The following is a 12,922-nucleotide window of genomic DNA, read 5'->3' on the forward strand; positions in this document are numbered from 1 at the left end:
TTCAAAATCACTCGACGTATTGCTGCTATGCTACTCAAGTCACTCTTTCAACTCGAGTATATTTTTTTGTGTGTTTCTTTTGTCTTTTGCGTTACTCGCGCACTGACTCCTCTAATGCCACAAAAATATGCCGCCAGCGATACCCCTGAATGCTTCCTAACCTCTCGCATCCCCAACACGCTCCCAACACGCTCCCCCGTCTTTCTTAAAATTTTGTTTTTCTCTTTCTTGTTCTTTCTCTCACCACCCCCTTTTTTTCTGTCTTGGTGTCGCCCTGGCTTCCTCCCCTTTTTTTCATTTTTTTCCTTTTTTTCTTTTTTCTATCTGCTTTTCTTTCTTTTCTTTTATCCCCGCTTTCCCACTCTCCCTCTCTTCTCGCCTCGTCTTGGGAACGAAGCTCACAAACGTCGGACGACAGCGCTCGTTTCCTCTGAAGTCTCTCTCTTTAAAACCAGCCGCCAGCGACAACACCCGCACGTGACGTCACTGCACTAACCCTTTAAAACTAACACGCCGAGGATGATGAGGCCGCCTTTGACGAAGATAGGTCCTCCTATCGAAACGTTGGCCAGCCTTTCTGAGGCACCTTATCCCTGTTTACAAACTTTGTACCACAGTGTGCTATTCCATCTCTCAGCCCCTTTCTTGTTTTTGGACACTTACCGCGACAACATTTAACTCGAAACTAAATTTGCGGTGTCCGGCAGCCTGCCCGGCCCCCCATTTTTACATTGAAGGCCTTATATAAGCACTGCCCAAACGTGGGCCGATACCGAAGATAGCGCAATGCCGGGCCGACCCGTGGCGGAGGTGAAGCAGGTCTTAAGCAATCCCCATACGTTGGCCGATCCCGAAGATAGTGCGATGCCGGGCCGAACCGTGGCGGAGGTGAAGCAAGCGTTAAGTACACCCCAAACGCGCGCCGATCCCGAAGCTAGTGCCATACCGGACCTACTCACGACGGAGGTGAAGCAGGCTTTAAGCACTCCCCATACGTGGGTCGATCCCGAAGATAGTGCAATGCTGGGCCGACTGGAGGTGGAAGTGAAGCAGGTTTTAACCACTCCCCATAGGTAGGCATCCCGAAGGTAATGCGATGCCGGGCCGACCAGTGGCGTAGGTGAAGTAGGCTTTAAGCAATTCTCATACGTGTTCCGATCCTGAAGAGAGCGCAATGCTAGGCCGACCCGCGGCGGAGATGAAGCAGACGTTAAGCAGCACTCCCCATACGTGGACCAATCCCGAAGGTAGTGAAATATCGGGCCGACCCGCAGTGGAGGGGCAGTTCGCCATTAAGGGGCCCACATACACCGCTTCGCTGGTCATCCTTCTTCACAGAGAGCAAGGCCACTGAGTTCTTCCTTCACGTGGTCGTTCTCTTCAGGCCAGCTCCTCCTTCTGTAAGCGTCACCCTCACCATGTAACAGTTCGCAACACGTACAGTTCGAAGCCGGACGCACTAATGACTGAGCTACTACGCAAGCAATGTTTGCGCTTGGAACCTTGCGCGGGGTCTTGCAGACCTCTAGCCGCTGCAACAAGTGAGTTCAGGATCGGAGACATCACTCAAGTCTGCCGATTTTCTTTCTCTCTGTTACGTAATTTATGCCCTGCGGTGGCTTTCACCATGACTGAAAATGTTGCTGCGAACTCTTTCTTATGCACCACTTCCTAGCAATACTTTTTCTTTACCACGAGTATTTCTTTGGGCCTGTTGCCAGCTTGACAAAAAAGGGGTGAGAAGGAAATGTTCATGTAATCATGACCGTGGGCAGCTTGTTCTGTTGCCTTTGTTATGGAGACAGATAACGAAATGTTGACGCCAAATTTTTCTATCCTTATCCAGCACATGTTTGATTTGCTTGGCATGCAGCTAAGGTCATCGCCATCTAATTCATGCAATCACCTCCACATAATGAAGGGAAGGTAAGCAATAGCGTAGTCAGGAAGTTTTTGCGAGGGGGGGGGGGGGGGGGAGGTGCCCCGGACCGAGGGAGGGGAGTATGGGGCAGGCGGGTGTTGTCGCACGTTGTTTTTTGCCAGGTATTTTGCTACACGAAAAATGTGGAAAGGGGAGTGAGAGAGGTACGTACCTGGTGAGAGATCCCTCTCCGTCTACGCATCTGAAAGTAACCACTACCACGATCATCATGCAGTTGCAGTCACTGACCTTGTCATTTCTTCGAAAACCATGAGAAAATTCATCTGGTTACGACAGGTGCGTTCATGTAAACACACAAACCGCTCACGCTGGTCATGATTGTGTCCGTGGGTGCGCGTGCGCATTTGAAAGATTTGAGCTATGGGTATCTAGGAAAAGGGTTAAAGCTTGCGGGCAAAGGAACTATTTACAAAAAACATACTGCATCAAGTGGAATTTATGAGTGCCTATACGCAGTTTAGTGGAAAGCCAAACAGCGCTACCAGACAGAACAAATTAATTAGAACACAGATACTACAGCTTGATTCCTGTTTCATCGTCGTCCTCGCGACATCGTTGCGTCGACGTCTCACACCGTGAATCCGTCCGATTTGGCGTTAGAGCTTGTCAACGGCGTAGTACCTATAAGCATAAACATGGCATAAAAATAAATATAATTGTGGACCACGTTTACGCCTACATCATTTAATTATTCGCTTCACATGGATTCCGACATGAGTGTTGGATCTACTCTCTCTCTCTCTCTCTCTCTCTCTCTCTATATATATATATATATATATATATATATATATATATATATATATATATATATATATATATATATATATATATATATATATTGTAACGAAGAAGAGTAGCCGCCTGCGACACAGCACCATCGCTACCGGCATGAGCTCGTGGCTGCTGTCTTTCGCCGAACGCTTGTGACAGCTACCCGTTCGCGCCCATTGCTAATAAATCTCTTAGCAAGTGGTGGACGTGCTGGGTTTCGACCACCCTGGAACTTCGGAGTCGCACTCTACCCCCATCATGCCCGACGACGCGCGCACTCCTCCAGCTCCTCCAACGGCGCCGGCCACCTTGGTTTGTGCCGGTGCCTTGCGTCAGCGAGATCCCCCTATCTTCTCCGGCACAGATGACAAAGACGTTGAAGATTGGATCTCGTCTTATGAGCGAGTGAGTGCCCATAACCAGTGGGACGACGTTACCAAGTTAAGAAACGTCGCCTTTTATCTTACGGACGTTGCGAAACTATGGTTTCTCAACCATAAAGCCAACCTCACTTCGTGGTTGGTCTTCAAGACCAACTTTACCCAAGTTTTTGGTCGGCCTGCAGTAAGAAAGCTTCGTGCAGAACAACGTTTGCGCACACGTTCCCAAGAGACCGGAGAAAACTTCACGAGCTACATTGAGGACATTGTCGACCTTTGCAAACGGGTGAATGCGTCAATGTCAGAGGAGGAGAAGATCAAACATATAATGAAGGGTATTCAGGACGACGCATTTCAAATGTTATTATCGAAGAGTCCTCACTCTGTCGCTGAAGTCATCGAATTGTGCCAGAGTTACGACGAGTTGCGCAGGCAACGGCTTCACACCCGACGTCCCGCCCCGCCCGCCGACTCTCTATCCAGCCTTGGGGTGGACGACTACAACCATGCTACTCTCTTCATAAAAATCCAGGAATTCGTTCGCGCAGAGGTCGCCCGCCAGCTATCGTTGATATCTTCTGTCCAGGAACCACCCCCTGCTTTGCATCCTACGATCCGCGACTTCATTCAAGAACAAGTCTCTCAAGCCGTTCCTCCAGCCGTTGAGCAGCCACCAGTCACGGCTCCTCTCACTTACGCTGAAGCAGTTTCCCGATCTCGTCCACAAGCGCCCCTGCCGCCCTCTATGCATCGACCACCGACATTTTTGCCGCCATCTATGCCGCTTCACGACCGCCGGCATTTTCCTCCTATGCCGCTGCCCGACCGACAGCCTTTTCCGAATCCTCAACCGCGACTCGGACCTTACCCCCACCAGTGGCGCACCTTCGATGACCGCCCAATATGTTTTGCTTGCGGTGGTGCTGGTCACGTGGCGCGCCATTGTCGTCGTGGCATGCCTCCTCTTCAGAACATCCGGCGGGCGCCACCTTTCCCCGCTCCGTTTTCCTCGTCGCCTTCCAGCCTTCCTACTTCTTCCTTTTCCCCTGACCGCCCAACCGCCTCTACTCGCCGCTCACCATCTCCCCGCCGTCGCTCGCTTTCTCCGATGCGGCGTCGTCCCGTGTCCACCGAGCAGGAAAACTGATGGCCGCAGTTCCCGAGGCACGAACTGCGTCCACGTCGCAATGCCCAAGTCCTCGTCCCTCTCCAGCCAACGTCATCGAAGTCTCTGTCGAAGGAATCGCCGTCCTGGCGCTTGTAGATACAGGAGCCGCCGTATCCGTAATTTCCGCCAAACTCTGCCGCACACTACGAAAGGTTTTGACGCCTCCCAGACAACGCAAAGACATCCTGAGGTTGTCCGCAGGATGTGGAATCACGGATATTTGAACATCCTCAGGCCATCCTAAAATGCCCTCAACTGATCCTACTTGGATCCATTTGTCCGTCCAAAGAACATACTGTGAACATTCTTTGGACATAATGCCAGGATCATCTCTGGACCATTCCAGTACCTTTCCAGGATGTGCCTATGCACATTTAAATAAGCCGTGAATGTGATTACATACTGGTGCTGTACAATGGAATTACATGTGTAAATGTCACTGCCGACCCAAATCCATTTCTTTCCCCAAATCGCATACTGTGAACATTCTTTTGACATTCTGCCAGGACCATCTCCGGACCACTAAGGCATGTTTCCAAGACGTGCTCACGTCCACTTCTAAAGAATCCATGAATGTGATTATATGGTGGTGTTGTACCATGGAATCATTCGTGTAAATATCACTGCTGATCTACTCTTCAAATATCTCATGTACACATCACAACGCAATGCGTAACATACTTCTTTTTGCAAAAAGAAAGGCTCGCAAAAGCTTAAATATAAAATTTATTATAAAAAACATGAATACATAAGGCATCACTCTTAATGCGCGAAAAAAATTGTCTTTCTGCTACAGCAATGCAAAAATGAGTAATAAACTGTAACTGACTAAAATGACTAGAAAATGAGGAATTAAAATACAATCTTTAAATATTAAAGAACGGAAAAGTAAGAATGAGTATTATAATGACGAAATTATCATTAAAACAGCAAAATGTGGAAAAAAAGTCCTCCGTGCTGTGGTTGAAACATGCTGCACTTCAGTGAGGCCTGCGTTGTCACTCCAGCAGCTCTAGAAAAGACACACAATGAATCACAGATTCAGCGTCTCTGACTTACTTTTACAAGAGAAACAAGGGAAGCAAGTGAAAAGACATGCCAGTAACTTAACTTGGCAATTCAAGGTGTACTCTTCAATTAAAAGGGAGATTTCAGAAATTAACTCTCAATGAGGAGGAAGTAAAGGCATATACCTTCGTGAGAGAAGGTAAGGCGTGGAGATACAAAACACAAGAGAACCAGATAACACAAGTGCCGTTTGAGTTTTCTGGTTCTCTTGTGTGTTCATGTCTATGCCTTACCTTCTGTCACAACGAACCCCTACCAAACTAACTAGTTCAACTTTCTGTAGTTCTAAGCATATACCATACTTATTCGATTATAAGGTGAGGGTGCAGTTGGGGCACCCAAGAAAAAAAAACTAGTATGAACAATAATATAAGGTGACATACAGTAGCCGACGAATTATTGAGACCCATCGGCATTCGCTAGAAATACCAAAAAGCCCAGCGCCTCATCTTACTCCTGAGGTGTCGGCGGTGAAAGTTAGCAGAATAAACTGAATGACCAGTTGGGATTATATGCGGATGTTGCCTTATGGTGTAGTATCCTAGCAGTGTGGTGCGTGCTGCCACAGAAGCCACATTTGAAGGAGAAATTCACGTAAACCCTCACTTCATCTTCATTATTAAATTTTATTTTCAAATACTAAGTATGGAATGTACGCACAGAATACCATACTGGCTCACCTGCCAAAGCTTATTAGTTGCTACACCTCTCGCTGATGTCTAAAATTAGGATCACCAGAGATGTGGCACCGTTACCGCCATATTGAATAAGTCACTTAATCTATCAGCGTCGCATATAAGGTAAGGGGTAACTTCTAGACTGAGGATTTTAGAAAAAATGCCCTGCCTTCTCCTCGAATAAATACGGCAAGTGGACACTTCATGCAAACAGAAGAGTACCAGCATAAAAAAACCTGTAGCCTGGATGCTTATCCCACTAAATAATGTTAAACTGCCCAACATAATCCTGTTTCAGATTGTATTTTTAAGCACTTATCAGATCAGCTGCAGGAAAACCTTTGAATTATATTTAATAGTTAAATGTTATTAGGTGGAAACCTAAATTTAATAATTACGAGAACCTATCAGGAGAAATACTCACCTGTGACTTTTTCAGACTGTTTGTTATTCTTTCTAAGCTTCTCCCCAGCGTGTCTGAGCCACGTTTTTACAACGTCCTCAACTTCACTTCTTTTTACAGTTTCAAATGTGCACTTAACACTTTCTGCAACAATAAGGAGATGCTCTGTAGTTATCTTGACAGTCAGTCATGGCATAAAAGAGAGCAGGGTCGTAACAGAAAGGGTAACAAAAGATGAGTGGCTTGCAGTTTAGTTTACACAATTTAATGCTGTATATTAGCTGTCAATAAAAAATATTCCAGAATATACATTTAATTCAGTTATGTTACTTATCTGGCCATGATGGGAGGCAAAGGTTTATGAGCAGGCCAGTGATGAAATATTTTATATAGCAAGAGCAAATAGTGTCGGCTTAATAGTGGAGAAATATTCAAACTTCACAACTTGCATGTTTCAGACATGTGGCTAGAAACCACACATGGCCTTTGAAGGTGTTGTGCGCACCCAGTGTAGCCCTCCTGATTATATTATCAGCCAACAGGTAGCACTTGTTCAATTTATATTACGCATGATGCACCTATGTGGTTCTTCACAGAAAGTGGCTCAATCGTACACATGCTCTCTTTAATGTGAGCTTATTTGGTATTCAGGCAATGTGCACACGCAGTTCTTGTCGAGACAAAATTAAAAAATGATTATAAGTCAATAGCAGAAGTACTCCTTAAAGGTGTAAGGCGTTGAAGGGCCTTAGAAAACTATCCTGGTGCACCACAGCAACCTGCTGATAGCTACATTATGTGTGTAGTTTAACGCTAGAAGTCCATTTCCCTGCAGGGTGAAGGGGAAGAAACTTGCCAAAAGCAGAAACAGGATACTGAAGTGTACTTACTATATATCAAGTCGCACGTTGTCAACGACAAGAACTTCTTCTTTCCTTTTTGTCCGAGCCAACTATATTGAACAGCCACTTCCTGGGTCATCAGGGCTTCAAGAATGCGACGCGTAGACAAACTAACATTTCTTCCTCCTAAGGCAGCGAGTTCCCGTACCTGGAATTTACAAGGTTTTGTACCATTACAGGAATACCAACATTTCAAAGAACACTAAGCAATTTTTTATAGCAGGTGAATTTTCAAGCCACCCACTGAGTGAAAGCGAGTTTCAGGCTGCAGTGCAAGGTTCAATAAAACATGATTGCAGATTTTAAAGCATAAAGAATCCTAAACAAGATTTACATCTTATACCAAACATGCTACAAGTTTCTAGCATGGCACTATGTTTTCATCGGTGTTTTATACCTCAGAGGTCAGCGCTTAGTATCTCACAAAAAAGTTCAATGCAATTCCAAATGACAGGCAAAGTAGTAGTCTTGTTTTATTTCATTTATGCACTTAAGCACTACAATGGCACTGCAAAAACCTTTAACATCGTTGCTATACCCTTTTCAGTCTAACTGTCCACACCCATGGACAACTTTCATCCTTCTCATAAATAAACCGGAAGTGATAGGCTTGATATTTGGTGTAATGGAAAACCGAGTGCAGGTGGCAGCATATGTCAAGCGTGTAGTCCTTTTGTAGCAACCAGCTTTTCAGACGATTGAAACTTTGTACATTATGTACTGCTGTACCATCAATGACAAAAATTATGAATGTGCAGTACATTTTAAATGCCACTAGATATGTAGTCATGCAAATACATAGAGGCATGCAGAAGCTTTCTAGTGGTAATGCCACTAGAAAACTGTAGAAATGGGCTCATTGTCCACGCACATGAGTTGCTGATATGAGTAATTGCTCACACCATCTGTTCAAGGAAACAACCATTTTCAGGTTTGCAAAAGACCAGTTGACATAAATACTGACTTTGAAAGGTACTGTGTTATGTTGGATCTGAGGAATATACAAGTACACTGTTCACAAAATTAGTCCCTTAAGATATGGCTATTATACATTACATTTTGTTTTTTAAGTGCAAAAAGCCAGGTACATTTCACGCTTGTATATTTTCAATATTTATTCCCCGTGATGTTATGTAATATGTAACCCCCTATGTAATGCCTGTAGAAGGGCCTTTGGGTACATGAAGGAAAAAAAACGTTTTTCTACCTGGAATTAAGAAGTGCAGCGCACATAAAACCTTCTACATATACAAGCAAGGATACTTGCTTATTTCATACATAGAAACCTGGAAAAGTTTACCGTGAGATATGTCAGTCAACCTCACGCTTATCAAATTCGTGTATAACAATACTCCACTAAAAACACTTACCAACTTTGACTTCATTGCATCACTTTCTGAGAGGCCTTGATCAAACAGTTCGAACTCCGTGATGTCACAAAATGGTTTTTCTAACAAATCTGCTTCAGGCTGCAGATGTTGGTCACAAAGCTTTGTTTTATTACGTCTAGTTGGCTTCCCAGGTGCTCGACTCTCAAGATTACCGTTTGTAGAAGCCTGATGACCTGCTTAATGCCTGAAATTCACGAAGAAAATGTGTGAGGACACTGGCTGATCAGTTAATATTCATGCAGTTGTCAGGTTTCGTTTGGTTTGTTTAGTGTGATGCAGTCCTTCATTGATAAAAAAATAACTAGCTCGTAGCCAACTGTCAAAATCAGTTGACTGGTGTGGAACTTCAGCACAGTATAGTCACCCATCCTTCATTCTTGCCAAGCCCACAAGAGTGGTTGTTTTGCTATTAAAAGAGCATCAATAAAAAAATAGAATTTAATAAGCTTCTTTAGTGCCCCTTTGCTATATTGAGTTCATTGGTTGGGCTCTGGGAACCCGAAAACATTGCTCTGCCAAGCATTCTGTCCACTTTTAGTCAAAACCCGCACAGTGGTGGCACGACATCTATAAGCTATGCGAAAAACAGTGTGAAAAGGTAGCACAGGCAAGTTTTTTTCATAGGAAAATCCGATTAAATTTGCCAAACCATTTTCCTTACTGAAATGCAGCAAATATTTCAATCAGGAATTGCCGTGCTACCAATTATAATGGCAGCATATGTAAAAAGAGGTGGTACTGTATTGTTAAAGTCGCAGTGCCAATCATGTCTCGTGTTAACATCATGAAAAATGAGGAAAGGCTCTGATGTTGCATCGGTGTCAAACGGCCACTTTTTATTATGACTTGAGCCCGATCCTGATAGAAATTCTCAACCACAATTGACTCCCTCCTGCAATATTGCAGGAAGGAGCCAATCACAAGAGCCAATCACAACCAAGAAATTCGGTAATGATGGAAAGTGTGCTGTGCAACACTACCATTACTGCACACAATGCAGTCCAAAACATTTCTGGTTATTGAACAGCTCCTCTGCCCAAAGTAAACCAAAAGGGAGCAAACTTCCTGCTTGGGCATCTGGTCTACATTGCGACTTTATCGCATCAAACAAAATATGTTGACGTTCATACACTAGTCAATAAGCAGCAGTCAACAAGTTAACGGAGTACACAAATGGTGCTCTAGGCAATAGTAACATTAATCCGAGCCCCAAAGAGCAACTAGCTCCCTTAAGAGGAAGCTTAGCTCGAAGGCTCCTATCTAAATACCTGGGAAAGGAGAAATCGATTTTCTCGGAAACCACTGCACCATATTTGATGAGGTTTGTTACATCGAAAAGAAAAAGGATCTAGTGACTGTTGCGAATTTTTATTTGTCGTCAATTTGTTAAATAAAAATTGGCAAAAAACGCAAATTCTCAGAAATGAAACTATGATGTTTTTTGTAACTCAGAAATAAAAAATGATATCACAGTTCTGTTTATTAAACCTAATAGTCCATCTAAAGTGGACAAAATTTCTAAGCAACAAATTCATATATTTACACATGGAAAGCAATGATGAACATCTAGAAAAATAATCTATTGATGTAGCTCAAGTTTCCTTAAAGGTTGTGCAGGGCCTTCCTAGAGCATCTAGACCATGGTTTGCATCACTGTCTTGCTTACAATTTGCTCCGTTCACTCTGAATGCATGACTCTAGACAACTTGGAAGATTACTCAATCCTCTAACACATGAAAACTCTGGCTTAATATGAATTCTTAAATGCTTACCATCATCTGAAATAGGTGCAACAGACTGACTTGAATGCCACTTCTCATTGTTGCACTGTGTATTTCCCATTTGGCTTGCTCCTTCGCACGAAAAAAAAAGAAAAATACATAATAATGTGCACCAGCAGGCCTTTAAGGTGTGTTACTGCTGAGTAGTGCTTGTGAAAGGAAGCCAGGTGTGTTACAAGACAACGTTTTACACATTTTGGCTACAACTTCAAGAGGTTCTGTAAGAAAGAAAACAGACAATGCTAGATTACATACTTTTCATCAAAGAGTGAGCTGTGAACGATCTTTTAATGCCTGATGATTCTTGCATTGCATCTTGTTCACCTCCAGACTCAGCCTCACCCTCAGATTCTGAAGTCTCGCTAGCACACATTTGTGCACATTGCACTGCGCCTTGATCACCTAAAAAAAGGAGAGGAAACAAACCAACTCATGTGAATGACTGACAAGCATCAAATAATGTAGCAAGCAAATCATAAGGAAAATCAGTAAAGATAACTTATTCGACCATCATCAAGAAAGTACACAAAGTACAAGAGCTTGTGTCTAAGACTAAAAAAAATGTAACTGGGGTTTTGCATGCCACATCTGTGACGTGGTTTTGGAGCACACCGTAGCGAGGGATTCGAAGTTAATGTTGACAACATGGTGCTCTTATGATGCACCAGAAAGCCACCGAAGCCAGGGTGAAACCTGTGACCTCGTGCTGAGCAGCACAATGCTACAGCCACTGAGCTACCATGACGGGTTGTCTCTAACACTGACTGATAGGTTTTAGTGTTCTAAAGAAACTGGAAGTGCCAAAGCAAAGGGCTCTTGTAAACCACAAAAAAGTCAGTGTCCAGAAATAAGACACTGGTTGACAATCCTCAGTCAATCTTGTCTCAATTTTACTTTGTACATCAAAATGCACGGCCGTTAAAATGCCATTAGAAACTGCTTTATGTTCCACTTTTGCAACAGCTTCAGATACAAGCCATAGTGGAAACATGCCCTGTCAATTATTTATATGCTCCATCCTATGCTGACTGTTTTTCTATAACATGCTATGCTACCAGTAGATTTGTAAAGATTATTGTGCCATTGCCAGACATCATCTTGGAGCAGTTCCTTCTCAATACTCAATTTTTTGCAATGACAGCATTCTTAACATGCATTCCTTATATTATGAAAAGGCACAACACTTACTGCAAACATTGGGATCATTAGCCCTAGATGTTGATGCATGTGATGACTGCTTGTGAATACGTCTCCCATCCCTCTTCTGTGCTTCTAAAATTGAAAAAAACGACATTGAAAGGATTCGAGAAACAAGCTACAATTCCTTAGTGTACCAACCACATGCAATGTGATTTCAAAGCTCAGATGTCGCCAGTTTCTAGTGAAAGCAGAGAGCTTCATTTTACAGAGCTGTATAAAAATTTACAATGTAGAGGTGAATTTGCAAAATGGCAGGTCACTGCCCACCTGCCAGGGAAACCCACATGTGTTTTCTTTGAAGGTGCAGGCCTACTTAGCATATTAATGGGAAAAATTATGTGGCATAGAAAAATTAATACGAGGAATATAGTGAACAAAGCTTGCTAGTGTGAAAAACAAATAGTAAACATACTTTTCATCATAGAGGGCGGTGGAAGTGGTAGTCGCTGCACACTTTCCGGACTTGAGCTAAGGGCTCTTCGTTGCTTTTTTCTTTTGCCCCGTCCCAGGTCCACTTCACTCCCCAAGTCTGACCCATCTTCAGCTTGCTTGAGCTTTTGTCGCGCTGCATCATATGTTCCTACGGAAAGTGAAAAATAATAATGAGCATAAATTCAAGCATTGCCCCAATTCTTCAACTGAATGTAATTTTAGATAAGTTTTCTAATAATGTTACGAGATCTAGAGTTACCATGCAACCTTAAACAAATTGTTGCGCCAGTGCGTATATGAGCTTTCATTTCTGAATGAAAAAGTGATTGTCACCTAGTAAACATGTAAAATCTACAGTTGTGCCACCAAAGAAGATCTTTCTAAAGTTACTTTTTAGTTCAGAGATGTGTGCACACACTGCAATTTCAAGTACATTGCCAAAATGAACATGATTACTATGTTATGAGACATGCTACAAAAGAATTAGAAGAGAAATATAAAACTTACTGAATGTGTCTATGGGCAAACATGGCACGACTTGCCAGTTGGAGGATGGAGAGGCTCCACATTTGGCTAAATACGAAACATTCTTGGAATCCTGTGGCCACAAGCAGACATCGCCATGCAGCCACTTGGTATGTACAAGAGCTACAGAGTTGCCTTCCTCTGGAAACTTGACGACTGCATATTGATCACCTTAAAGAAAAACAATATACGTTTTGTACAATTCTACATACAGGAGTTTCTTCATCATTTACATCTTCAGATGCACAAGAGGAAATACAACCAGCTTCTTTTTGTATGGAA

The 12,922-nt window shown here is 43.3% G+C and overlaps 1 protein-coding gene and 1 long non-coding RNA gene across 2 annotated transcripts; both read right to left on the reverse strand.

Annotated features, from left to right (window-relative positions):
• Window positions 1-5,155: 5,155 nt before the first annotated feature.
• Window positions 5,156-7,315, reverse strand: LOC139051288 (uncharacterized). The gene is made up of 3 exons (XR_011509313.1): window positions 7,300-7,315; window positions 6,431-6,553; window positions 5,156-5,273 (listed from the first exon to the last, which is right to left on the reverse strand). It is a non-coding gene; the product is annotated as an uncharacterized lncRNA (long non-coding RNA).
• Window positions 7,312-12,634, reverse strand: LOC139051287 (uncharacterized). The gene is made up of 7 exons (XM_070528293.1): window positions 12,623-12,634; window positions 12,096-12,263; window positions 11,672-11,755; window positions 10,739-10,885; window positions 10,475-10,555; window positions 8,682-8,886; window positions 7,312-7,459 (listed from the first exon to the last, which is right to left on the reverse strand). Exons 2-6 carry the CDS (start codon window positions 12,103-12,105, stop codon window positions 8,762-8,764), a joined length of 447 nt encoding a protein of 148 aa, XP_070384394.1. The 5' UTR covers window positions 12,106-12,263; window positions 12,623-12,634; the 3' UTR covers window positions 7,312-7,459; window positions 8,682-8,761.
• Between the last annotated feature and the right edge of the window lie 288 nt (window positions 12,635-12,922).

Source organism: Dermacentor albipictus, unplaced genomic scaffold (assembly GCF_038994185.2).
Source record: "Dermacentor albipictus isolate Rhodes 1998 colony unplaced genomic scaffold, USDA_Dalb.pri_finalv2 scaffold_11, whole genome shotgun sequence".
Classification (NCBI taxonomy): domain Eukaryota; kingdom Metazoa; phylum Arthropoda; class Arachnida; order Ixodida; family Ixodidae; genus Dermacentor; species Dermacentor albipictus.